Here is a 25,586-nt window from a genome sequence, read left to right as displayed (position 1 = left end):
GCTAGAGCGGCGAGGATCGTTGAGGGTCAAGTCTCCGTCGTCACCGGAGATGCGGGAGGTCTTGACCTGGAAGATATGGATCCTCGACTCTCCTTTAATATTTCAGCTACACGGATTAGTCGAGACTAATAGTGTATGTAATGGAAATTTTTAGATGCTGGTGAGAGATATGAAAAGTTATACCAATGCTCCTGCAATAGGTTGTGTCACAAGGAAGTCTTCCACTTCTGGCAATGATTGATACGCTTCGCTAATATACAGGTTATGGATAGGGTTGTACATCAGAGCTCTCAGCCCTACTCCGCAGGCATATCGCTGGGTGATGCTTTGCCTCGTGGTTTCTTATACAACAGTTTGACCGCATCGCTAACGGGTTCAGTGCTCTTCCTATGCGGCCGCAAGCCTAGCTCAGACATGTGGCTCCAAATGCGCTCTTCTCGCCGCTCCCAGCGTTGTCTGCGATCTTCCAGCTCGGTCGTGGACGGACGCCACTTGCTTTTCAGAATTCTGCGGATAGCCTCAGGGGAGATTTTGAACTCCTTCGCAAGAACAGCAGTAGTAAATTGGTCGGGGGCCATGGAATGCAAGTGACGCAAACCCTCAATAGCATCAGGGGAAAGCTTCTTGGTTGGGCTCCAGCCGTCTGGGAATTTTTTCTTGAGTGCTTCTTTCTGAATCTCCCATGCTTCCCGCTTCTTCTTTTGCTCGGAGCTACTGTCTGTCTCGACCTTCTTGCCGGCCTTCTTGCCAGCCTTCTCCGCATTGCGGTCGGCCGATTGTTTTCCGCTTAAGGTCTTCGGTTTCGATTTAGTCTGGCTTGATCGTGATATTTTGTTCGCCTTGGATTGAGCAGGAGTCTCGTTTGTCGAGCGCTTTGGCCGAGCTTTCAAGTTCTCAGAAGCCGTGGACTCAGGATGACTAGACACCTCCGGTTGGGGTTGTGGCGGCAGCGGCGACGATGATGTGATAGGAACGGAACTCATGGGTACAGTGGTGATAGGCCTGGCGCGCCCGAATCCTTGGTGAGCCCGGTTCAGTGGCTTTGAATTGCGCAACTGAGTCGGAAACTCGGAATTGAAGAGAGTTTTGAGAACATTGGGGAGCGATAGTCTCGCCGAAGTCGGGCAGACGGACGGCATAGCGGGTTGATGTAAGGTGTAAAACAGGAAAGGAGAAAATTCGAAGTTGGAAGACTCGACGAGTTTATTATTGAGTCGATGGAAATTTTGGAGATACCTAGGCTGGAGATAAGGCGAATTAGGCCTGAGGCAGACCTCACATCATGTGATTGCCTCGATTGGTCCAGGAACCGCACAGATCATCTTGGCCCAAAAGTAATTCCAAATCGGTAGTCCACTGGTTCAATTACCGTCCATATATACTCCGCGGTGGAGAGAGATATCTGAGTTAATACAATATTGTGAACCTCTGGAAGACACGCGTAGACCCTGTCTCGACCACCATCTAGAGTAGTAGAGATTAGGTTGCTTGGTGCCTCAGGCAAAGAGGTGTAAGCTGCGATTGGATGCTCCACATTCACCAATCCACAATCCACATTCTCTGCGAACACTGAACCTCAAATCCTCAGCTATTGTTTTCAGTTTGAGCTCATTTTGTTTTCTTTCGCCAGGGTCTTTTAAAAATAACATTTGAATTTCTCCGTATTTTACCCAGGGTGTTTGTCAAGAGCATTGCAAGTGTGGTGCTGCTTAAAAAACGAGCCAGCCCCCAGCCATCTTCTTCTACTTCGTACTGTAGCCAGGAGTTCGCCGCCAAGCCAAACAAAGCGTCCGTGCTTGAGCATCTCCGCCCACTAATCTGCTTGGAGCTGCTGGGAAAAAGCTCCCCGATCCCTCGTTCCGGATCGCGATCTCTCTTTCACGTCTCTAATCGTTGTCTCTAGCATTCTATTGCGCTTCCTTCAGCTTCATCTCTTCGAGACATCCCACAGTCGCTCCTTTATACGCATTCTATAACAAATATTCACGCTCGCTAAACCCGATTTCAGCTCCGTCCATCCTTGAACCCCTCCTTATCCCGATCCTGCGACTCCAGCTCGGTTACCTAGGACTTCGCAGTTACTTCGCAAACCGCCCTTGCTTACGTTCATTAACTCTTCCCTCGACCGCATCTATTCCGACCTCGATCGTACCTTCCTCGTAAGCCTAGGCATACATAGGACAGAGCTTTGTTTACATTCTGGAGGATTCACCTACCACTACTGCTCCTAGGAGACCCGCTGCTTGCTCGTCTCAACAAATGCAACCAAAATCTATACATACCTCTGGGGACAGTGCAGCTTCCTAATTGCCCTTGGTCCCGGCTTGTTATGGCGAATAACACGCTGAGCGTGAAAAGCAAGACCGCTGGCCCGGCCCCATCACTCCGACTTACACCCTCCAATTCACCTTCTCTAAGACCTCCAACACGGTCTTCCAACAGACCATCTTTATATCAATCGACCTTGTCCCTCCAAACCGTAATCGGTACGACCACCACTGCCCCCAATGGCTTTTCGTGCCATGATCAGAGCAGGTCATTTGCCTTCTGCTCTGGGTCTGCCGGTGTATTGGCGGAGCTGGACGACGACAACAATGTTAATCAGCGATTTTTCCGAGCGCGGCCATCTGCAAGCAGTGTCAACCCAGTGGCGTCTTTCTACAACCAATCCACCCCTCCGGCTACACCTGATGCTAGATCCAAGTCTCTTCCAAGCATCAAGGCAGCATCTTATAACGGGACTTATAGCGGTTTGCCATCTAATGAGTTCACGGAGGCATATAGCCCTCGTACATGGTCATCAAGGGAGCGGGTTAAAGCGGTTACCAGCGTCTCGATAAGCCCAAACGGAAGACTTCTTGCTTTAGGAGAGGTCAGTAACTAAAAGCTTTTCTCCGGCGACCGCGACTAACTCACCCTAGACCGGCTATAACCCTAGAGTTTTGATCTTCTCTACAGCAAAAGATGCCCCATCCGATGTCCCGTTATCCATACTCACAGAGCATTCTTTCGGTGTTCGTGCCCTGGCTTGGAGCCCAAACTCGCAATATCTAGCGACTCTGGGCGACGTGAATGATGGATTCCTCTTCGTATGGTCTGTAAGCCTCAAGAATGGCTCTGCGAGGCTTCACTCAACGAACAAATGTACTACCATTATACGCGATATGACATGGGTCGGCGAAGCTTTAGTCACGTATGTTCCCAGCTCGTCTTGTGGTGCACTGCCTATAGATACTAATGGGTACTCAGCGTGGGGCTTCGACACGTCAAAGTTTGGAGGCTTCCTGAATTTAGACCCAGTTCTCCGTCAAAATCTCGCACAAACACTGGCGATGCCCCTAACCCCGTGACACCCAAGGCACTTTCTGGCAGAAATTGTGTTCTAGGTACCTTGGCTGATAACACGTTCACGAGCGTCATCAGAATCTCAGACTCTGAGGCTGTGGTTGGCACTGATTCGGGTGCACTTTGTCTCGTCGACGAGAATGAACGGAATGCTAAACTTTCTCTTATTCAATATCTGGATTTCGGTATCACTTCCTTGACCGTCGATTCTGATCAGACGTGTATTTGGATTGGTGGCAGGGGTAGACGGATGCGAAAACTCTCTTTGGAGTCGTTGCACCCCTCAAACACCCCCTCCTCTCCGCGCACATTGAGTCATTCCTCAGCGGAGTCAAAACCTAAGGAGCCAGCTATCACCTGCATTGGCTCTTTGACATCACATCTAGTAATTGTGGATGGCACTAAAGCAATCCATATTTATCCTGTTGATGAATTGAACGATGATGGCGAACATTGTGAGACCGTGACCACTATGCCGGCTCATAGGGAATCAGTCCTTGGCATAGGGCAGCTGAGAACTCCAAACTATCTGGCAGCGGACTTTTTTACCTGGTCTTGCAAGGGCGGGGTAAAGTTTTGGACGGTACAAGGCGAATGCCGTGACTCGCGAACGGTTGCCCTCGAACAGCTTCCGGGCAGCGACGAAGACATACCAAATGAGTTAAAAGTACTACGGGCAACCAGTGGGATGGAAGCCTTTGTCTCTGGTGATAAGTTTGGCGTTCTTCGGTAATTCCAGCCTCCGGTACTTGTTCTTGACGCCTCGTGCTAACCACTTTATAGATTGTTTCGAGGCAGGCCCTGGAACTGCGTCAATGAAGTTAGGGCACACGGAGGTGAAATAACGGATATCACCTTGTCTGAAACCCCCAATGCATGTGTGGTTGCAAGCTCCGGGCGCGATCGAATGGTGCAGCTTTTTGAGCGGCGCAATGATAATCTTCTTCTGATTCAAACGATGGATGACCATGTCGGGGCTGTGAGTCAGGTTCTGTTTGTAAATCAGGGAGAGAAACTGCTCTCTTCGTCTGCAGATCGTACGATTCTTGTCCGTGAGCGCGTCACCCGCGACGCTGATGGGGCTACTGCCATTGCTTATATGATAAGCAGAGTGATCACATTAAGATCATCGCCGGTCTCAATGGCGTTGTCTCCAGATGATCCAAGCAACCTGATCTTCTCGACTGTGGATCGTTGCGTGCAGCAATATGATCTGAGCTCTGGTCGCCATGTTCACTCCTTTCGCGCCGCCGATCCCGACTCAAATGATACTGTCATAATGGGCTCGTTGACTGTCACATCTGCCATTCCAGGGCAAAACCCTCGGCTGCTTGTCGGCGTCTCTGGGACGGACAAATCAATCCGTATATATGATCTCGAAAAAGGGTCCCTTCTGACTGGTGAATTTGGACATACCGAGGGTGTTAGTGACGTCTGCTTATTGGAGAAGCACTCGGAGAAGTCAAGTATATCACCAGAGCGGGTGTTGATAAGTTCCGGCATTGATGGTGTTGTCATGGTCTGGAACATTTCAGTGCAGCTGCAACAGCCCCAGGAGGTCACACAACCTGCGCAGGCAAATTCAACTGACGAGGAAGAAACTTCTACGAAGGAGTTAACAGCCTCAAAGCCTCCATTACGAAAAGTACTTTCCCGGACTGATCTTGCAGGATTTCAACGCCCGGATGGATTGACCTCAACACCAACGTCAGTGCGAGATATGCAGGATCAATCTCCTCCACTGTTACGCAGGTTATCTCGGATTTCATTAATGCCATCCTTGAGGAATGGAGCTGTGGCTCCAGCGACACCCACCGCACCGACACGACGCTCGCCCACCTCAAGTCGATCGGAGAGAATTCGGAATTCTCCATCTCCACCTAGTCCAAGGTCTACAGGTGCGCGCAAGACGCCAGAATCACGCAACCGTAATAACGGGCGCTGCTCGTCTCTGGATTTCCGAACTCGCACTCGAGGCTCCAGTAAAAGCGAGTTCGGGAGCTTGAACATGTCAACCGAGCAAGTGTGCCGCACTCTCAGAGCCTACCGGAAAAAGCTTAACGGGTCTTCTGAGCCTCTACATTCGCAAAAAGATCTGGAACGAGAATTAGGTCTCACCTTACGAATCCTCACCGCCCGGAACAAGCAGGCTGAGGTTGAGACAGGCGAAACAGAGAACGATAGCAGCGGCAAAGAAAATGAGAGAATTCCGCTCCCTCCACCCATTCCGAGCAAAACTGCGCGTATACCACGTCGAATACCTTCAACGCCAAATCTGGGCCAGAAGAAATCCCCAAAATACTCACGTCGGCGCTCTCTCGACGTAAACAGCTGAGAAGCTGGTTCTCCATTCAACGCTTACCCCCTTCGTTGCTCTTCTTAGTTCTTCCCACCAGATTCTTTTTCTTTCTTTTCATTTTCAGCCGGCGTTCGTTTTGGCGGCATGAGCTAGCCTGGAGTTATTGGTAGATTTTTGCAGCTCGCGGAGAAACATCTCTCATCATCCTTTCACCTTTGGGCTGCGTTTTGCCTATGCATAGCAGGTGTTTGGGTTCTTGGTCATTTGCAGGCTTCCTTGATGGTCCTGCTTTCTATTATGCCAGCACCACGAGTCTCGTGCTAGGACTCATGGACTTCGGTACTTAATCTTCTGCATCTTCCTACTCTTGATCTGAGCGCCAGCTTGGCTTCAAAAAGTCATGCCTTCTTCATTGCCGCGGACACATGCTTTTATTATTTGTCTTTCTTATTTAACGTTCTCTGCCTGGTATGAGTTATTACCGGTGCAGTCTTCAGGCATTCTTACAATGATACCCACTCTGCAGGCCATATGTTCGGTCGCGGATCTCGAAAGCCCTAACAAGTCATATTTTTTCTAGAGCGGTACTAGGACAATGCAATTATCGTACTGAATAGTCACATAATTCAATAGTTGCTGCGTTGGGTGGACATTATATAAAGCTTCTATGCATACATGCAAAAACGATTTGCCCCCAGCATGATTAGGGCTCACCAGCCCGTTATAACCTTAAATATATGTCCAGTAAGCAGCTCAACTTCTCCATGAAAGATGTGTCACCTGAAAACTTTTCAATCACAAAGTAGAGAAACCAACCTCCTCAACCCCCCAGAATCTTCTCTAGATTCCCCCTCAAAAGCCCCCCTAACTCTCCCTTATCTCCCACCAACTCAGCCAACGCAATAGCCTTCCCCGCCCATCGACGACAATCCTCATCCCCAGAAACAAGGAAGAATTCGACCGCTCGATTAAACGCCGTTGTAGCTAGCCACTGCAGTTCTTCTTCTGGATACCGCGATCGAGGCTTCGGCTTCGGGTTTTCCTTGTTCTTCTTGGTTTGGTTCTGGACGAGGACGATCGCTTGGTCAAGGACGGACTCGGCGAGGATGTACTCTTCTGCTTTGAGGGCGAGGGCGAAGAGGCAGCGGAGGTGGCGGGGGAGGAATTCTTGGAAGGGCTTGTTTGGGGTGTTAATGAAGGGCGAAGGGGAGGAGTGGAAGGTACGTATTAGTTGCTGTTTATATGTTCGGTTAGTGATGAGGTTGGGATGAGGGAGGTTGGGTGTGATTGACTGGTTTACCTTGACGAAACGTGATAGATATGAGGAGGGTGCTCCGGAGCGGAGGAGGCAGTCGAGGAAGACGGAGCTGAGTTTTGCGCACACGATGGGTTTTGAGGTCTCGATAATCTTTGCGAGGTCGTCCCATTGTCGGAGGTAGACGGTGGCTTCGAAGTTGAATGAGAGTATGATGCGATACTTGTCGAGCCATGAATGCGGTGGAGTATGTGCTGTAAAGTCAGCGCCGGATAAATGGATGGTGTCTTGGAACTGATTGATGGCTTCGCGGGCTTCTTTGTAGTGCATTTCCTACAAAGTGTTAGTTTAGGATGGATAGTATGATGGCTGGCATACTTTTTTGGAAGAGCTCTTCTCTCTTCGAGCTTCTGTAATGGTAATCATGGCCTGGAGGAAAGTGCACTTCAAATGATGATCCAAGAAATGTTTTTCGGAATCTGCTCCCATATCTTTCTGATATAGCTCCATAAACTACATGATTGCATTAAGATGGGAGATGTAGAACGGAAAATGCCACAAACTCACCTTGACGGATATGTTCAGCAGACCGATGATTGCCTGTAAAAGCGGCTGTTTGTACAGCTCTAGAGCAATGCTGTAACTCTTGTAAGAGAACCACCGTAACTCGACAGGAGATATTGGTTTCCCATGCTGCTCTTCAGCCACGGTCATAGCTACCAATTGATGAGTCTTTGACGACAAGACTGGGTGTGAGGCGCTACTCACCAGATTTTAGGAGAGACATGATGCGCCTCAAAGAGTCCTCTTTGCCGGCACTGTTCCTATTCTCCTGAACTGTGCATATAATGAACTGCAGGAGTTCTGAGATCCGCATTCTTCTGAAGCCCTCGACATCTGAGACGGCTACCAAATCTCGAAGACTCTGTATAGCTATATCTGGTTTCCCTAAATGTAGTGCATCTACCACACATGACCATATGTATGCGGGATCATCTCCTAGCTTGCAGAGCAATTGGATGCAGGCAGTGACTTTAGTTCGTTTAGATAGATTGCTAAGTATGAGGGGTGGAGATAACTTACTATGCGTTGAATCCTCTGCGCGGACAGCCAGCCTGTACATCAAGTACAAAGTCAGTGGGCAGGTCTTGCATTCCTCCAGCAACTCCTTGAATATATGCCCTGTCATAACAGAGTTATTGTTTTGCAGAACGCAAAGTATAACCTTACTGTTTGATTATCAGTCAAGTAAGGATAGAGGCCGGTCAAGCTTACCGGAAGGTTTTAGCTTCAGTGTCAGGTGTGGTTTGAAATATTGGCTGCTTCAAAAGGAATCGACACCACTGCTCGGCGACAGCAGTCGATCCTCGAGCCAACATTGTGTCGATATACTTCCATATAAGCTGGCTTTATTAGCCCCCGCGAAAACTCTAGAGCAGTTCGAGACTCACAACTAGGGAAGCCTGTGTAGCATCCTCACTTGGCTTGTGGAGGCCACTTCCCGTCAGCAGCTGTGCTGCTGTTTCGGCCAGCTTCGGATCATGATTATCGCCAGGGCTGCTGCTCGTAATAGTCCAGATGACAGAAACGAAGATCTTCTCCATCCATTGCTCTTTGGTGCTGAATTCAAGATCTTTGAGTTTGTTTAAGAGCTGACCACAAGCCTCAACAAAGAGCTCTAGACTACACTGTGTTAACATTTAGTAGGGAAGTGGATGTTAATTGCTTACCTCAAGCTTCCAAGTCTTGTAACGTAGTGATACACTCTGAGCCCGACGTTAGGTCATGAGAAGCGATCTGCGAAGTCACTTACATCTTAACGCTCGCATCACCACCTTCAACCGCCTTGATGGAAGACATAAGCGCTGGCTCCGGTGAGCCTTCTATCTACCACACGGGAAATCATGTCATGCCTTACTTTCAAAGTATTCTTCGTCCAATGTGTCCTTCCTATTGAGGACTTCAAGTGAAAACACTAGAACCGGAAAAGAGCCCCCGTACTCCTGTGGCAAAAGTTAGAGATGTTGAAAATATATAACATCCCAACTTACCGTCCTCAAGAGGTCTATCGCTTTTCGAAGCTGGTCCTCTGCGGCTGCTGTAGTAAGGTGGAGGTTCGATCGCGCTGTTACATTTAACAATTCTGTAATGGAACAAGTTAATGGGCTTTTACCATAGGCGTGTAAAACCAACAGCCTCTTGTCCTTCAATGAGCGGCCAATTTCGTGAGGTTCATCATCTGACCACGGAGCGCACACTTTCAATGCTCTGTCCAACCAAGTTGTTGCCACTTCATACTGGGCTGCAGTGAGCGCCGTATTCCCAATCGAGTAGCATATATCTACCACAGCCCTCTGCTGCTCCGTTGTCTTTGTCTCAGGAATTTTCGAGAACAGGTGATCTGCAATGTCCACGCGACCTTGCGACCAGGCCTATCTTCAAAGTCAGGGTATGCTTTATTGTTCTAGGACAAGGCTTACCAGATATACGCGTAGCATATAGTAGTGAGTGGTAAAGATTTCGCGTTTGATTTTATCGGTGTCGAGCTTGGATCTGTCCAAGAGATCTAATCGTGTGGCAGCTGATTCCATCATCTTTTGACTCAAATCGAGGAGTTTGTGCTCTAAATACCTCATGAGCATGTTCCTAGAACAGCTTTACGTCAAGTGAAGGATACATACCAATGCAAGCCTTTACTACCTTGAACGCAAGTTCAAGGCATCGATGATTTCCTATAACTCGAGATATTAGCGCTAGATCTCTTGTATGATGCCTAGATGGCAAAAACATACCGGGACCTGTTCTAGGCGCGGCGGCCTCCAGCATCACATAGGCTAGGACACTCACTACGCGTCATTTAGCCTAGATAGACCAGATGTGATATAACCAGACTGTACCTTTACATAACAGCAAGATGTCATCCTGATCCAGAGCTGTCCTCGTCCGCTGCAGGCGTACGTTCCATAGCTTCGTCCCTTCATTGTCCAACTGACGGCGTATAGACGAGGAGGCAGCGTCCGTGGGAAGGGGTAACCGATGCAACGTCTTTTCGAGTAATTCCTGGACCTCGTTGCTTAACGCGAGATGTCCCGAACAGTCACTGGTAGTGAGCTGGTTGTGAAGGTCTGAGGCAAGAGCTAGAGACGGAGTAGGATAGTGTCAGCAGCATATTGTTTGCGCGTCCTATATACTTCAGCTCACCGAGTAAAGCCTGTTCCTCGCTATTGGGTTTGCTAAGCTGTTTTGCTACCATGGTTTTGAAGAGGGCATGAAGAGATGGAACTTGAAAACATAGAGACTGTGTCGATTGGAGAAGTACTCAACGGGCCTCATGGAGGTGGCCTAGGCAGGCACATGACCACCCGTCCGAGTAAGGTAGGTAGTTACAAGTAAACCCTGATAGTAAGTAGAATTGAAAACCGTGGATAATGTGATAGCAAATAAACATGCCTGAGTAGTAGGCTCTTGTTAGGAATATAGTACAACATACTTCGCGAGAATCATGGTATAAGTGAAATCAAGAAGAGCCGAGTAGAACGGCCACCCAAGATATGGAAGAGAAACAGCCCGTCAAGTTTTGATGTAATGTACCTGGATGTGCCTTTAACGCCGATTGAAGAACAGACAATGATCAGAGCTATTTGCTTTTCCGTTGTGATGGTAAGAAATTCCCGACAATAAGAGACGGGCTAGAGACAGGTTAGTACGGCGAAGATACACGCAGCTGCATTTAAGCACTTACATGTTATGGTTATCTCGGCGGATAGTAAATGAGAAACAGCATGGTATCCCTTCGCCAGGGGCGGTGGCGTTGGGATTTTTCAAAGTACAGCTTGTGAGCATCGCTTTTTGGGTATTGTCAAAAGCAATTGCGCCGAATTTCTCCCAGTAGCTGACCAGCTGGTCTTCCACGATGATCTCATGAATGGCCAGCTTACCCTAATAGTCCAGACCAGTCAGATAAATGTGCTCCGAGAGGGTAAACTTTAATGGAACAACTCACGTCTCTGAGAACCTCAATCGGGACACCGATAAGTTCAGCCATCTCCTTGTTACCCCTAAATATTTCACCCGTTCGCCTCCAGCAGCAGGCAGGGATGGCCATACTGGCAAACACGCGATCGTACTCCATCAAGCTTCGCTCGAACCACATCTCCACCAAGACGAGTTCAATATCTGTCAAGCTCTGCATCCTTTCCCGAAACTTAGGGCGAAATTTATCCAATTGCCGAAGGATCTTTTGTCGTGATGGCTGCTGCAGGTTCTTCTCCATGTATTGATTCAGTCTTGCATAGCCCTTGACGTAGTTGAATGGTCGAAGGAGGCCAGCATCGTATTTTGCTTTGAGAAGCTTGTTCATTCTCTCTTCGGGTGGATCTGATCCAGATGGGTCCGCCGCTGTCATATAGTAGGTCTCTCTCGCTTTATCATTAATGACCGTTGGCCCTGAAGCGTCACCCTGATTTTGCTGGCCTTGTGGGGGCTGTACGGGCTGAGCTTGCTGGAGCATCGATTGATTAGGACCTCCGAGCACAGCCATGGAATTGAGCAACGTCGGATCCGAATACATCCTTTGCATATCGTCGTTTGGAAAGATAGCTCCATCGTCTAACAAACTGTTGCTCAAAAAGTCGCCAAGAAGATTATACTCGTTCGTGACCTCAGGCGCGTTGAACATATAAGAAGGATGGAAGGTATGCATGTCTTGAAACTGGCTCTGATTACCAATCCAGTCGTTGTATCCGAGAACTACATAGTTGTTAGCGACACACTCGGATGAAGATAATATGAAACCTGATGAGCGCTCACGCTGCTGAGAGGTGACACCCATGTTTTGGTTTGTAGAAGAAGGCAGGGAGCCCGGTTGCACCGCATTCATTGACGACGATGTAAGGCCAAGACTCCCGTCGGCCAGGATTTGCTGACCTGCAGCATCCTGGATGTCAACCTTCCGGGGCATTGTGTGGGATGTCGAGTACTCGTTGTTCGAAGAGCCCTCCTCGTCGGCCGCGGACTGTTCGTGCTCGCTGCGCGATCGTTTTGAGGGTTCTCTCGGCTCATCATGGCACAGGTGTCCGATATTGCGCTTTATACATCGAGTGCACGGTCGCTCCTGAATTTGGCAGAAACATCACTGTCAGCAAGAATTCGTGCCCTACCAACTGACATCGTTCGATACGTTTCACAAGGTCTCGTGTGAGCATGATTCAGGGCAGGTCTTACCGAATCGCAAGTCATATGCTGTAACACGTGAGCAAGTGGCCTTCCGTCAGCAAATGATTTCCCATGAATATCTGTGCTGGGGCAGACTTGAGACACCCCAGCTCATGCTTTCTTTTTCTCCTCGCGCGGATAGATAACGAAGAGAGGTGTGAAGAGAGCGGGGGGAAGGTGAAGTGAGGACCCCCACAGGGCAATTGGCTTACCGAACGCCGACAGTAGACGCATGCTGCAAGCGTGGTACCATGGTTAGCAACGTGGTTATGAAGGCTGGAGCAGAAAGCCAGACGTCGGGAGCCGCTGCCTTGACCCTCCCAGGATGTGCGATCTCACCATGATTGACCTTGCGCCGCTTCTTCGGGCTGCTACGAGCCCCCGCAGCAGCATTCTCGGGCTTTGAGACAGCTGTCATTTGCGCGTTCTCTTTCGTGTCTGAGTCAACTTTGCCGACTGTATTTCCTTCTATCGTGCTCTTAGGGCCTGTTGTTGTCTCAGCCGATCCATTGCTGGTGTGGTGGTCCGGGGCTGAACCCAGTTGCGCTGCGGCTTTTTCCGTCATCTATCGCGAGGCGCAAGGGCTGTTGCGCAAAGGCCGGCTCGCTGCTGTTGCTGTTGCTGGTCGGTCGGAACACAAAGACCGTGAATGGAATGGAGACTTGCAGGCACACCGGGGCGGGATCAACGATGGGGAGGACGAGCAATCATCGGTTCAACTGCACTACTAGCAACCGCAGAATTGGAGATACATGCGACCACACTTTCCCCGCTGATGGGAGCGGGACTTAACCGTGTGGCACTGCGGACAACACCAGTGGCTCGGCACCCAATTTCAACTCCCGAACTTCTCCGCATTGGGAATCGCCGCAATCCCACTGGGTCTTCGCCCTGCCTCGGAAAACCAGGGTTTGACCTGCTTTACTGTCTTTATCCATGTGGCTTGAGATACCTCGGTCTATATTATAGCTATATCTTAGACTGGACGTCAACTGATCAGAACTAGTCTGCGTCCCGAGCGGTACGGCAACCGAAGTCACAGTCTCCGCTGGGCCGACCAAGTAAAAGTTACACTAACACTTTCAACATCAACGTTGAAATCCTGCCACAGGCGCTTCGATCACGGTGTCTGACTTCACAGGGGAGGGTCCAACAAGTTTCAGTTAGGAGCCTGGTTCATCATTAAAACCAATGAGGGTTTCATAGTGTTGCATGTTTGTGACGCAGTGTAGCCAGAGGTACTGATGACTTTGCCTGTAAACCTATGGTTCCTGCGAGCGCGTTCTGCTGTCACACGCCGTGGCTCCGCGAATGATGAGTACGCCGTCTGGACCCTTCGACGACAGCGCATCTGGACAAGGGGCGAAACCCCCCACACCCGCCCGGTTTGATCTCGGTGTACATGCAAACGAAATTTGGAATGTACGGACCCGATTCTTTTGGTAACAACCCTGAATGCCTGAAATAGTATCTGGGCACCCTTGACTCAGTCATCAGGCATAGTTGCCAGGCTGAGGGCTGTCTGTGAACGTGCAAGGGCATCTTTCAGTCCAGTGAGCGGAGCTGTATTGCTCTGCATGGATTTTAAATGGCTGTTCAACTGCTTCAGCAGACTAGATGCTTCCGGGTCGGACTCGAGCTAGACCGTTTGATACATGTCAGACGAGGGCATCTGCTTAGAGCTAATCAACCAACTTACCTCATTGAAACTCAACTGTGATTCTTTCAAGTTGGTAAGAGTAAACTCGGACGGCGTTCCAGTCTGCCGACTGAGGCTCTTGTCGAGCTGTCGAAGGACAGGATGCTCCTGTACCCAGTCAGTGACGGTCTCGAAGGGCATAACTGCGCAAGCGGCGTACATTTTTCATCTGTCTCTTCCGCTCTGCCTCAGCACGCTTTGCGTTCTTCTCCATCTCCTGTAGCTGTCTTGTCTCCTTAGCGAGAAGTGCCTCTTCCTTTGCAATCTCGTGACTTAGCAAGTCAATGCTATCATTGAGTGTCGACAGCGAAACCTCAAGTGTATTCTAGGTAGACCAATCAGTGTGTGTGTGTGTGTGTGCAAAGAGGATCCAATCAAACAAGCCGTACATGCTCCTTGAGGGCCGCTTCGTACTCGAACACGGAGTCTTTCGTCAACGGAGGAAATGGCATTCGGGGTAGTCGCTTTGCGAGGCTGCAATTGACAGTGAGTACACAGACATGCAGCCGAGCAATCACAGGCGCAAGTACGTACTTCTTCACAACTGCCTGAACAGCAGCCTGTGCTTCGTAGCGTTTTTTGTCATTCTGTTGCCGAACAATGACAGGACGTTCGAGGGCCTGGAACATATCGCGGATCTTATCTTGCGCAGGCGCTGGGAGCGTCGACCATTTTGATTTGATCGTTCGTTCCGATATATGCCGGATTTGAGGCTTCAGGTAGGCGTACGGTTTACTGCGCTTGGTGTTCTTGACCTGGTCGGGCGCATCGCTGGTCCTGTTTCGTTTGGGCGGCATGGTGACAGTAGCTTATGGCAAGATATGCTGGATGACTAGGTCATTCGTAAAAGTAAGAGGTTTGCATGTACAGAACAGGTCGTTCTCGAAAGGCGGATGCGGATTGTTGATTGTTACTCCGATCACTGACGCGCCAAGCATGGGGACAGTCACATGCGCATGTCGAACATCCAAGCACTAAACCCTTTTGGATCTCAGGCTCAGGCGCCCACAACCTTGAAATCAACACCACGACCAGTTCTGACTAGCCTCGCCGTTATCAGTGATTTTCACATGTCTGCGGCGAGTCCCGATTACTGCAGGTGAGAAATATCAAGCTCTGAGGAATGATGTCATCGTATATGATTGTTAGGAGGTATGTTCATCAGCACATTAGTTCGTCGGAGGGTCAGTGGGTATTCCACTAAGTAGTAGTATACTAACAGTAATAGGTCTCTTATTACAGTACAAAGGAAGGTAAGAATCAAATATCATATAATCCAGCCCGAGCAAGCCCCGAGGAAACGCCTGTAATCCCGCCAGCACAACCTGCGACGAACCAGACCGCTAAAACGCTTGGATAAAGAAAGCTGAACAGAGACAACATGGTGAAGGTGAAGGTGAAAGTGGTAAAGAGGCGTCACGGCATCGACAGGTTTTTATCGCGGCATTACCAGGCCATTATTTCTGGCTTTCAGATCCGCAAGTTGTGTTTTCAAAATCTCATTGTCACGTAGCATGATCTCTAGCCAGTCGGCGGCTTGAGTAAGCATAGCGCTCTTGCTGAATCCCCCGCCTTTTAATCCAGGGACAAGCACGCACAAGTCGTCGAATCCTTGTCTTATCAGGTTCCTCCTCTTCTGTTCCGAGAGTATATGATTGCTTCGTTTCTGCTCCTCCGTCAAATTCTCTCGCGGCGTCTTCGACCCTTGTGAAGCTCTTGACTTTCGAGTCACATCGTTTGATAGTCGCCTGCCGGATCCTTTGGAGCGTTTCGAGCGTGCTCTAGAGGTATCGCCATCAGATAAGTCATCGTCTTCTTCTTTGATCGACAGTCTTTGCTTCTTTTTCGGGTGCGATGCATCGTCGAAATTGTGGCCGTAATCGTTTCTCAACACGTTCGCATGATTGACCGCTCCGGTATCGATCCAGGGCATGGCATGGTGGCTTGCGATACGATCCGGGGTAGGTGCACGAGTGTTAGCGGCGCTGCTTTGTGGTTCAAGGCATTCCAACTTCTCCATGAGCTCCTTCGTCCGTTGCTCCTCATCGGGTTGATCCGGAGGTGCCACGTATCCCTGGCTCATGAAACTAGAATCAGAGCCCCAGTGAAGCGGCCGTACCTTGGTAGATAATTGCTGTTCCGGCGATATCGGTTCATGAACATCGAATAACATTTTTTGAGTATGAAATCCGACAGGCATGTGTGTCCGTGAGGATGCGCTAGGTCGTCTAGATGGCAAATGGTCGATTGGTTGCGGTTCTTTGCCATGTTCTTTAGGTATAGAATAGCCGGTATTTGAAAATCCTGGCATCGACTGGCTTCCAAAGATCGTATTAAGCTCGGATCCATTTACTCCATTCTGGTAGAGCATAGAGGCCGCAGCCACTACGTCTGGATTAGAGTTCGGATTTTCTGGTATAATTCCCAGAGGTTTTTCAAAAGTATGTTGAGAAAAGGATGATGTTGGGAGAGATGTGCTAGAGCCTTCGAATGTCGGTGGCATTTCCATTGTCCAGTCAAGGCCTGACAAGCCAAGAGATTTATTCGCATCATGTTGGGAGCCCGTGAACCAGAAGTCATTTGCGAAAGGATTGCTGTTTAAGGTCGTGAAGAAACTATCAAGCATATGGGATTCATTATCATCGAGAAGGGCTGGGCCAAGAGGTGAAGCTGGTGCAGGCTCGTACGGTGTGTCCGCAGGGAACGAATCTACCAGAAAGAAAGAATCCCACGTTAGAAGTTGTATACTCCACTTCAGCAAAAGCGATTACTTACAGCCGAACGGGAGGGCAGGATTATTGCGCCCATTTGGGCCTTGAGTGCCATTTGGGGGATTGACACTCATCATTATTATAGCTTTGAAGATGGATATGGAAGGCGAAATTCGATTTGCTGGAAACTCGATTCTTGTTACCAGCAACTGCTCCTGCAAGTCGCGAACAGCACAGGCAAGGTCGATCTCAGCATGCCTCAACTGAGAATAGAACCAAAGACGCTGCTATGCGCTGCAAGGTGAACCCTCGAGGAGCTGGAATGACTCGAAGCTCTAGGGCGACGTCGACCGTTGGACAGTGCGCGGCGCAGAAAGTCTTTCTTTGTGTATCCCACGAAGAGACAGGTGGTGTGTGAGCATGGAAGAGTTGGAAAGGTGAAAATGTGACTTCGGAGGTGGGATCGGAAGTTCAGGAAGTGGAAATTATAACAAGGAGACAGATCCACCTAAGCAAGCGCACATCCCCCGCATTGAGACTAAGAAAGGCCAGAGAAAGATGACGCCGAAAGCTGGAGATAGGAGGAGCGTTTGGCGACGGAGACGAGCATGGCCCGTCGGCTTGTGTAGGAGCTAGAAGGATCACATGCAAAAGAATTCACCCTGCCCTGTCGCGTGACGTATATGAATTACTGTAATTCTGGCCAGCCCTCCCGCCAAAAGCGACTGTTACAGTGTCACAGCCCGTTCAGGCTGCGCTCGGATGAGCTTCCCCGTTGAAGCCGCTGTCCCCAAAAGGAGAATCCCTTGCGAGCTCCCAAGTTTCTTCTATCCTCCCGCATCCAATGGCACTGGCCTGGCTCTTCCATCTATCTGATTTCTCATAGAAGCAGCTTGCTTGGTATCTGCTTTTGTCACTATTTTACTGTTCATTTTGCCTCAGATCATTCCGTGGCACGACGGTCCGGCGCCGTTGGAACCTGGCCGCCCGCCATTCTATCCAGGACTGCGCTTGTTTCTGCCCCACTGCATTGTACCTCGGGCCCTAGCAGCAGGCGTTCCTGAGTCCCTGACAAGCTGCATCCCCGGATTTTTGGGGCGAGACTCGTGGACAATTCCCACCCTGTTGCGACGGCGAGGTCCAGTCGGCAAGGGTTCTCGCTGAAAGCTACCCCTGAACCAGTCTTACGCTGAAGATTATTATTAACGGCCGCGTTTCCTCGTCTGGAGCCGAGGCGACGTCGGCTTGCGTTGCACGGCAGTACGGCAGATCATACCGAAGGATCCTCCCCAAGTTTGGCGACCCCTTAGTGCCAACTCCATTTAATTACTTTCCGGTTCTGTAAACCCACGGAGTAAACCCTTGGTCTTGAGCTCCCCGCGGCTTTTCCAAGGAACCTCTGCTTACAACCAATAAACGCGCTGGGATTGCTCTGTTACCGACGCAGTGCTAAGGGGGTGCATATATTTCCTCTCCTGTACGACTCGGACTTGTATGATGATTGGTTGTCAGATATCATGGTGAAGCGTCCTAACCTTCGATCATAGGCCATCATATCGCGATTGTACTCGGCTTCGGTCGCTGTCATGAACTGAGACGGTTTTTTACGCAATGGGTCCTTCAGCAGTCACTCGCAGTCGCCAACGAACTTCACAACTACTCCAGCCGTGAGTACTACCTGTTCTGGAAGCTGTGCTACGTCCATGCAACTTGGACTGCACTCAACCATATCACTGGTCCTGAATCATCGTTGACTCTTACTCAATTATATAGCATTTTACGGGCTTATGCGCTAGGATATCTTTCTACAACGACTCCGAAGGTCCTATCCTGCCTACGAATACTGTGGAACAACAATGATTTGAGCTACCGACAGAAAGTCGAGCAGGTACGTACTTTTCTATGCTTCTTTCCTCTGGTTGTAGAAACGGAAATAGGATATCTTCCTAGTCTTGCCGGTTCCGGCCGAAGCAACATTGCCATATCTGAGTGTGGCGTTGAAAATGAAAACTAATCATCAAAATGATGAACAGTTATTCAGAGCACTGCTCAGCGGTATACGCCTAGATAGCTTTCCGACGTTTTGTGCTTCACTCGTGGGGGGCTCAACGTTGCTTCCTTTCTTGGTGCTGAAGGCCCTCCAAAGTGCTTGTCGTAGGCTAGGGCTGAATCCAGCGAGCTTAGGCTCCAAGAAAGTCTCTCGTTTGATTCAATTGGCTGCTGCGTTCATATCTGCGTGGTTCAGTTTCCAGATCTTGAACCAGAAGCCTATCTCACTGCGGAATGTATCCCAAAATGACACACGCCAGGAAATGATCGGTACCCAGCCGAGCTCTGGGCTAAGCTCGCATCGTCGCTTCGAACTTGCTGGAAGAACCCTGGACCTTACCCTGTTTACCACTACTAGGGCTATTGATTCTATAGTCTGCATTCTCTGGGCCTGGTGCCATGAAAACTTGAAGGGCAGCTCCAGGTGGGCTACGGTGAACTCGCTCGGTTCTAAACTTGCGGACTCTGCGGTTTTCGCCGCCAGTGCAGCAGTAGTAATGTGGGCTTGGTTCTACGAACCAGAACGGTTACCGAGGTCATATGGACGGTGGATTGGAGAGGTAGCCAAGGTGGATGAACGCTTAATTGAAGCTCTTCGCCGCGCACGGAGGAACATCTTTGTGTACGGAAAGGACACCGGACAGGCGCCTTTGCTAGAGTCCATGTGCAAAGACTTCGGTTGGCCTGCTGAATGGGGCGATCCAGCTAAGACTGTCCCCATACCGTGTGAAATGGTACACATGGGATGCGGCCCTAACTGCGAGAAGCACGCCATCTCCCGATTCCTCAGAACATTTAAGTTTGCCTGTGCAACCTACATCCCTCTGCAGATCGCTTTTCGTTTTCGCTCGATCAGGTCGATGCAGTCCGTCCGGCGGGCAGTATCCGATGCTTTGCGGTCTTCCTCGTTCCTTGCTGCGATCGTCAGCTTATTCTACTACTCTGTCTGCCTGAGCCGAACAAGGTTGGGGCCGAGACTCTTTAGTAAAGAAATGGTGACACCACAGATGTGGGATTCTGGACTCTGTGTCGGTGCGGGATGCGCGATGTGTGGATGGAGTATACTCGTTGAACATGCAAAGAAACGGCAGGAAATTGCACTGTTTGTGGCACCCAGAGCTGCAGCAACTGTCCTACCCAGGTTTTATGATCAAAAGGTATGGTTGATTCCGTCCAACTTTCCAAGAACCCTATTGTCCTGTCTGGCCGGGGTTGGTCACACTGCGTAAATTGCGTGTCCAACCACCATCCTGCGCTACAACGTGCTTCAGTTCGAGGATTCCGACTTGACTAATTGGGGCTTTTATCTAGTATCAATATCGGGAGCGTGCCGCGTTCGCCGTCAGTGCGGCTGTTCTCCTTACCTGCTTCCGAGAATGCCCCGACATGGTTCGAGGCGTCTTTGGCAAGATTGGCAGGAGCATTGTCAATTGATCTCACTGCTTCTCTTCCACGGTGGTGTATTATTATTATTATATTATCCTTTTGACTCCAGAGATTTGGCTGGCCGATCTGCATTCAGGTGAATGTCGTTATTACTATATAGACTACACTAATAGAGTTAATGAAACCTTAGCGAGCTTAAACCATTGTGTATGGCTTAAAAACATTGTAATCGCAACTATTTACTGACATCGTGATGGGTCTATACAACAGAACGTTATCGATAAGACAGTCACGTGGTCTCGGATCCCTTGTGTGCCGCGATCTTGCGATGCTTTCTCCTCCGCTGATATCCGCCGATAAATCAAAATAATCAACCATGTTTTCTCGATTGACGCCGCTATGGGGGCGGCTTCAGTCTCCTTGGGCCGGAGCTTCTCGGTCTGTATTTGCGCAGTTTAGGAGTATGGAGGTGGGGAAGAGATACTTCACTCGCAATTCGTGCCTCAACCAGTCATCGTCAGCACCATTCAATACACCCCAGTCACAGAAGCGCAATGCGTCGACAATGTACGAGCAATTGCATATTCCATAAGATAGTTCGCTAATTTGCACCAGGTACTACACAATCAGCATAATTCTTGGAACGGTCTCGCTCGCATACGGTTCCGTCCCTCTATACAAAATGGTCTGTTCCGCTCCATTGGCTTTCGGCAGCTATGCCCACCACCACCACCCCGCAATGCATATTTGCTGAGTTTGAATACTACAGATCTGCCAACAAACCGGATGGAACGGTCAACCTGTTCTTACACACCGCGCCGGGGACGGCGACACATCATCGCGCGTCACGCCAGTGACCGACTCTCGCCGCCTGCGCATCACATTCAATGGATCGGTGTCAGATGTACTACCCTGGAAATTCACACCGCAGCAGCGTGAAGTCCGGGTTCTTCCTGGAGAGACGGCACTTGCATTCTACACGGCGACGAACAAGAGTCCTACGGATATTATTGGGGTTGCAACATACAGCGTTACGCCGGGTCAGGTTGCGCCTTACTTCAGTAAAATTCAGTGTTTCTGCTTTGAGGAGCAGAAATTAAATGCTGGGGAGTCGGTTGATATGCCAGTTTTCTTCTTCATCGATCCGGACTTTGTGACGGATCCCGCGATGAAGGGGATTGATACGATTACGCTTTCTTATACGTTTTTCAGTACGTCCGGATAGACCCTTTATTTGAGAGATTGCTGACAAGGAGTAGAAGCGAAATACGATGACAACGGTGTGCTCAAGCCAATTCCGGGCAGCTGATACCCGCAAGGAACTGTAACCCTGGTAGACCTTCGCCAAAAGACCCTTGACTACTTGTGCGGCGACTCTAATAAGCCATTCCCGCCGGGATCTGCTGACTTTCCAGCACCGGTACAGGTCAATGATTACCTTGATGAATCGCCATCTCCCTTCTCTGAACCACTCATTTGTTGTACCATAGCAAGCAGGATCGGCGTTTTGGACATTGTATCATAGCTTGTGTATATACTCTCTGCAATTAGATATCTACTCATTGTCGTCGCAGATCTATCGAGAGTCAGAGCTAATCCGCAATCAAGATACATATTTGGAAGATCCCTATCGACCAATACAGTTGGACAGAATATACAATTGCACCTAGAACCCTAACAATGTAAGTTCCCTTGATAACTCAACTAGACTTAACTATTACCTACTATCAAGGGCCAGCGGTACTCGAATCCACAATGATCCATGACTCTCTGGAATGGCTCCCTAGGTCTACTGCTAGTTCATTGTCTCGAGGGCAACGACCAGCAAAAACAACAAATCCTTATCGATAAGCCCTCTCCACCACTGCCTTTCTTGTTTCTCACCTCTCAACCCATTCTTCTTCCCTCTCTACACAGAGAAAAACAACATTGAAAATGCCGCCTCCAAATCAAAACTCGAATCTAAAGCAGACACCCATTCCAACAAACCACAAACTCTTCGACCCTTGGAACTCCGCCTCCTCCGGCCACCAAGTCTCCGACTCCACCCCGGGCACGGCATGGCAGCGCACCCGGGAAGCGAAACTCGCGCAGCAGTTCCGCTCCGGCGACTGCACGATCAACTCGCTAGTTTATGATTCGGGGAAGAGGATCTACGAGAAGGGGGAGTGGGAGTGGGATTGGGGTGGTGATGCGCGGGGGAGAGGCGGGGATGGGAGGAGTAAAAGAGGTAGTGGAGTGGTGGAGGGAGACTCGAAGCAGAGAGATATCCGGTTCATGATGAGGGCAGGGAAGGCAGGTGGTGTAAAGGGTAGTGTGGGGAAAGAGGTGAAAGAGGACTCAGCTCAATCTCAAATGCCGACAACAAACGCAAACTGCAAGCAACACGCAAACAAACCCACGATTGACACATGCTCCGCGCCCACGGAACAATTCCTTGACCTAACGCCCGGCGCAGTCGGCTCACCCCTCCCTGTCACTAGCAACCCGATACCTGAGCCTCAGCCAAACCATTCAAATATACACCCAGAATCAACAATCCTCCGCAACGCAACGGTCTACATAAACGGGCAGACTACGCCGCTGATCTCCGACCACAAGCTCAAACAGCTCCTCGTCTCGCACGGCGCAACTCTCGCCCTCGGTATCTCACGGCGCGTAACACACATGATTATCGGAAAGCCGAATGCTGGCCCGGGACGCGGTGCGGGGGGTGGATTGGCGGCGGGGAAGATCCAGAAGGAGGCGAAGAGGGGTGGCTGGAGGGGGATGAGAATAGTGGGGGTTGAGTGGTATATTTTTCTTCTTCTGCTTTTGCTTTTTCTCTAAAAGTGGGGAAGGAGCAGGGGGTTTCCATTGGGATTGGGTGAAAGGCAGTGTGCTAATTTGTTATGTTGATTACAGGGCTCTGGAGAGTATCAAAGCCGGCAAACGACTGCCGGAGACCAGATTCGTGGTTAATCTGTCTGGGCAGAGGAGTGTCTTGGGGTTTATGTAACGATATCTACTGGATTTTCTTGGTGCATGTTTTTGCAGGAGGTTTTGGTTTGGGGGTTTTGATTGGTTATGTTCAGTTCATTAAGTGTATTATACCCTCATGTCACATTATGTATATACATGCACGCGTTATTATCAAGTCATATGTCATCGTCTTTCAGTTAGATGGGCTTGTGGGCTCGTTAGCTATATGACCACCTTTGATCATTCTTGCTACCCCCACTGCTGGCGGAATCGTGTCGTCGCCACCCACTTTGTCTCCTCGGAACAGTGAGTAGCGATCCCCTATTGCTGGCTGATCGATGCAGCGGCCGCTCCGGCTGTTGCGGGGTCTGCTCATCAGGGTGCGGAGACGGCGTTGGGGAGTGGGCGTTCAATGATGACGTCTCGGATGTCTGATCAGGTAAAGGTGGAAGCGGATTCACACGGAGTCGTTGCGGGTATAGTGAGGGGTCGTAGGGCTCGTGGCGGCCAGAGGGGAGATGGTCTGGCCGTCGTTCATCGTATTCGTGGCCCTCGTCGTATTCGTTGCTATCGTGGCTGCTGACTGAGTCCCTTCGCTCTAATTTCTCGTTAATGTATTCAGCTACTGTGTCTCCTTGTACAAGACCGAGGCGCTCCTCTTCTGAGGTCATGCTTCGTTGGTGGCCTCGCCGAAGGATGCCCCGAGGGCTGTGTGGGCTGCGGCTGCGGTGAGCTGGCGGCTCGGGTGTTTTGGCTCTGTTGAAGATCTTTTGGAAAGAGAAATGCCGGTGTGGCGGTGGTTCTGGTACCGCTAGGCGGGATTGGTCTAGCTTTTCGTCTTCGTCTGCCCATGAGACGGCACGATTGTGGTTGTTGTCATTTGGACTGAGATGTGCGCCCCCATAGCTTGTGTCAACGGCCTTCGGGTCTGATCCGGGTACTGGTTCATGGTCGTCGTGTATTGGCCTCCAGGGAGATTGCATGATGCTGGTCGCTCGTGACCGAACCTCGTTCATGAATGAGTGTACGCTAGGTGATGTTTGGGGATGCTCGGACCAGTCTTCTGGGAACTTGGACATTCCGAGGGGAGGCAATGGGGTTACCGCGCGTCGTTGTGATGGACCGTTGAGAACCGTCTTGCGCCTGCGCAGCCCATCCCATTCAACGATCTCGCCTTCTGCAGGAGGCTTAGTCTGATCGTCATGGCGGTCCTTATAATAGCGCCGTGCCTCTTCAGCTTCAATATTGCGACGCGGTGTAGATAAGCGGCGGATGATCGCTGCTGTGCCCCGAATAGCATCAGCTTTAGGCTCGGATTCAGGCTCCTCTTGTGTCGCTACTTCACGGATCTGATCCAAATCGCCTTTGAAGACGGCAGCGTCTGGAACGTCTTTGGCGGATTTTGAAAGTTGTAACAGGACAACACCGGCGCAGATCTGTAAGAAGCCGAGAACAACGGTAGCAATCTGCATGCCTGAACCTTTAAAGCCTCGGAAGAGGATGGCGGAGGTGATAATGGTAGAACTGGTGAAGAAGACGTAGTAGGTGGGCGTGACCAAAGCAGCGTTGAAGATGTTGAGCGCTTTCTGCTCTTTGTTAGCACGTTGTTCGAATATGAGAGTTAAAGGACTTACATTGAGGTAGATAACCTCGGTCAAAAGGGTCGCTATAACAAACACCAACAGCACATACATAAACCACTGATTGAACTGCGCCTCGCCATTGATTTGGGTCAGGATGGCGGCGCCCAAGCCTTGTGTAGCCACGACACTCAAACCTCCAATCAAACTGCAAATGCTGATGTAGACGAACATGTTGGTCTTGCCGTATCTTGGCCCTGCCCACAGGGCAATGAAGGTACATCCCACAATTATAACCCCGGTATATGTCAAGAACCCCGGCGCCACAACGTACTCCTTCATCTCCTGGATATTCGAAACGGCCGACTGCTCAGGCGCATTCAACGCAATCACCACGGACCCTAAGATGCAAGTGAAACACCCAACCTGACCCACGAAGCTCAGCCGCTCCTTCAAGAAGATCGCAGACAAGACAGTCGTAATGACCACCGAAAGGGCACCTAGAGGTGTCACCAGGAGAGCATCCACAAAAGCATAAGCGACGAAGTTGAAGACCTCGCCGATGATCATGAGGATCATTCCCGTCCACCACCACAGATTCTTGAGATAGCCATATCCCTCTCCAGCTTCCTCATTGTACTTGACGTTCGCTCGGAGAAGACCGACTTTTTTCACCACGAATGAGACCCCGATAAAGACCCCCGATGCGACGGCTAACGATATTCCGATTGCTTTGTAGGCTGGCGGACGGTCACCACCGCCTGTGCTGATTCCGGAGCGAGGAAAGAGATCCATTGTACTGCCCGCAGTACCATCGATCGCTAGAATATGTACAGGAACAGGGGGGTAAGGTCGAGGAAATGGGTTGGGTATATATACACCTAGGCCATGGGTTCGATCGGTATGTGTGGGGGAAGGACAGCGGTTGACGGCGGTTAGGAATGCGGGCGGATTGGCTTTGCTCGCGCTCTGGAATGTGGACGGCGGAGCAGAAAAATTGATGGTGGGAAGTGAGAACGGACAGAGAAGTCGAGATAAAACAGAAAAGAAACAAAGAATTCAGGGGAAGCAAGTGAGATGATGCAGA

General features: G+C 50.1%; 10 protein-coding genes across 10 annotated transcripts; 4 read left to right on the top strand and 6 right to left on the bottom strand.

Annotated features, from left to right (window-relative positions):
• Nucleotides 1-204: 204 nt before the first annotated feature.
• rrg9 (mitochondrial ribosome assembly protein RRG9) lies at nt 205-1,197 on the bottom strand. The gene is made up of 2 exons (XM_073712960.1): nt 1,131-1,197; nt 205-755 (listed from the first exon to the last, which is right to left on the bottom strand). Exons 1-2 carry the CDS (start codon nt 1,137-1,139, stop codon nt 297-299), a joined length of 468 nt encoding a protein of 155 aa, XP_073565916.1. The 5' UTR covers nt 1,140-1,197; the 3' UTR covers nt 205-296.
• A 919-nt stretch (nt 1,198-2,116) lies between these two features.
• On the top strand, nt 2,117-6,198 carry BJY04DRAFT_232004 (WD40 repeat domain-containing protein). Its single transcript, XM_073719671.1, has 4 exons — nt 2,117-2,872; nt 2,922-3,193; nt 3,250-4,074; nt 4,129-6,198. The coding sequence occupies exons 1-4, from the start codon at nt 2,330-2,332 to the stop codon at nt 5,678-5,680; spliced, it is 3,192 nt and encodes a 1,063-aa protein (XP_073565915.1). The 5' UTR covers nt 2,117-2,329; the 3' UTR covers nt 5,681-6,198.
• Nucleotides 6,199-6,464: 266 nt separating this feature from the next.
• On the bottom strand, nt 6,465-10,152 carry BJY04DRAFT_223448 (uncharacterized protein; the record flags this gene model as incomplete). The annotated part of the gene is made up of 18 exons (XM_073717695.1): nt 6,465-6,878; nt 6,945-7,232; nt 7,278-7,412; nt 7,467-7,615; nt 7,668-7,931; nt 7,983-8,128; nt 8,175-8,302; nt 8,351-8,582; nt 8,630-8,665; nt 8,713-8,764; nt 8,818-8,902; nt 8,951-9,024; nt 9,073-9,331; nt 9,380-9,522; nt 9,581-9,631; nt 9,692-9,745; nt 9,797-10,036; nt 10,101-10,152. The coding sequence occupies 18 exons, from the start codon at nt 10,150-10,152 to the stop codon at nt 6,465-6,467; spliced, it is 2,802 nt and encodes a 933-aa protein (XP_073565914.1).
• A 289-nt stretch (nt 10,153-10,441) lies between these two features.
• acuM (gluconeogenesis transcription factor RDS2) lies at nt 10,442-13,138 on the bottom strand. The gene is made up of 7 exons (XM_073708844.1): nt 12,453-13,138; nt 12,326-12,348; nt 12,123-12,140; nt 11,709-12,012; nt 10,903-11,648; nt 10,642-10,838; nt 10,442-10,588 (listed from the first exon to the last, which is right to left on the bottom strand). Exons 1-7 carry the CDS (start codon nt 12,676-12,678, stop codon nt 10,537-10,539), a joined length of 1,566 nt encoding a protein of 521 aa, XP_073565913.1. The 5' UTR covers nt 12,679-13,138; the 3' UTR covers nt 10,442-10,536.
• On the bottom strand, nt 13,139-14,876 carry BJY04DRAFT_148831 (uncharacterized protein). Its single transcript, XM_073708843.1, has 5 exons — nt 14,347-14,876; nt 14,202-14,286; nt 13,973-14,137; nt 13,813-13,920; nt 13,139-13,752 (listed from the first exon to the last, which is right to left on the bottom strand). The coding sequence occupies exons 1-5, from the start codon at nt 14,607-14,609 to the stop codon at nt 13,600-13,602; spliced, it is 774 nt and encodes a 257-aa protein (XP_073565912.1). The 5' UTR covers nt 14,610-14,876; the 3' UTR covers nt 13,139-13,599.
• A 3-nt stretch (nt 14,877-14,879) lies between these two features.
• BJY04DRAFT_200603 (basic helix-loop-helix domain-containing protein) lies at nt 14,880-17,105 on the bottom strand. The gene is made up of 3 exons (XM_073712959.1): nt 16,588-17,105; nt 15,041-16,521; nt 14,880-14,964 (listed from the first exon to the last, which is right to left on the bottom strand). Exons 1-2 carry the CDS (start codon nt 16,658-16,660, stop codon nt 15,248-15,250), a joined length of 1,347 nt encoding a protein of 448 aa, XP_073565911.1. The 5' UTR covers nt 16,661-17,105; the 3' UTR covers nt 14,880-14,964; nt 15,041-15,247.
• Nucleotides 17,106-18,134: 1,029 nt separating this feature from the next.
• Nucleotides 18,135-20,006, top strand: BJY04DRAFT_210861 (uncharacterized protein; the record flags this gene model as incomplete). The annotated part of the gene is made up of 4 exons (XM_073714319.1): nt 18,135-18,190; nt 18,297-18,411; nt 18,557-19,783; nt 19,884-20,006. The coding sequence occupies 4 exons, from the start codon at nt 18,135-18,137 to the stop codon at nt 20,004-20,006; spliced, it is 1,521 nt and encodes a 506-aa protein (XP_073565910.1).
• A 312-nt stretch (nt 20,007-20,318) lies between these two features.
• Nucleotides 20,319-21,607, top strand: BJY04DRAFT_200596 (cytochrome c oxidase assembly protein). The gene is made up of 4 exons (XM_073712958.1): nt 20,319-20,525; nt 20,574-20,643; nt 20,728-21,169; nt 21,218-21,607. The coding sequence occupies exons 1-4, from the start codon at nt 20,335-20,337 to the stop codon at nt 21,265-21,267; spliced, it is 753 nt and encodes a 250-aa protein (XP_073565909.1). The 5' UTR covers nt 20,319-20,334; the 3' UTR covers nt 21,268-21,607.
• Nucleotides 21,608-21,893: 286 nt separating this feature from the next.
• BJY04DRAFT_223443 (uncharacterized protein) lies at nt 21,894-22,956 on the top strand (the record flags this gene model as incomplete). Its single annotated transcript, XM_073717694.1, has 2 exons — nt 21,894-22,750; nt 22,863-22,956. The coding sequence occupies 2 exons, from the start codon at nt 21,894-21,896 to the stop codon at nt 22,954-22,956; spliced, it is 951 nt and encodes a 316-aa protein (XP_073565908.1).
• A 60-nt stretch (nt 22,957-23,016) lies between these two features.
• BJY04DRAFT_200590 (DUF803 domain membrane protein) lies at nt 23,017-25,581 on the bottom strand. The gene is made up of 2 exons (XM_073712957.1): nt 24,554-25,581; nt 23,017-24,505 (listed from the first exon to the last, which is right to left on the bottom strand). The coding sequence occupies exons 1-2, from the start codon at nt 25,292-25,294 to the stop codon at nt 23,138-23,140; spliced, it is 2,109 nt and encodes a 702-aa protein (XP_073565907.1). The 5' UTR covers nt 25,295-25,581; the 3' UTR covers nt 23,017-23,137.
• Nucleotides 25,582-25,586: the final 5 nt, after the last annotated feature.

Source organism: Aspergillus karnatakaensis (genome assembly GCF_047715665.1).
Source record: "Aspergillus karnatakaensis strain CBS 102800 unplaced genomic scaffold BJY04scaffold_72, whole genome shotgun sequence".
Lineage (NCBI taxonomy): Eukaryota > Fungi > Ascomycota > Eurotiomycetes > Eurotiales > Aspergillaceae > Aspergillus > Aspergillus karnatakaensis.
This window is presented reverse-complemented; position numbering and strand designations above follow the sequence as displayed.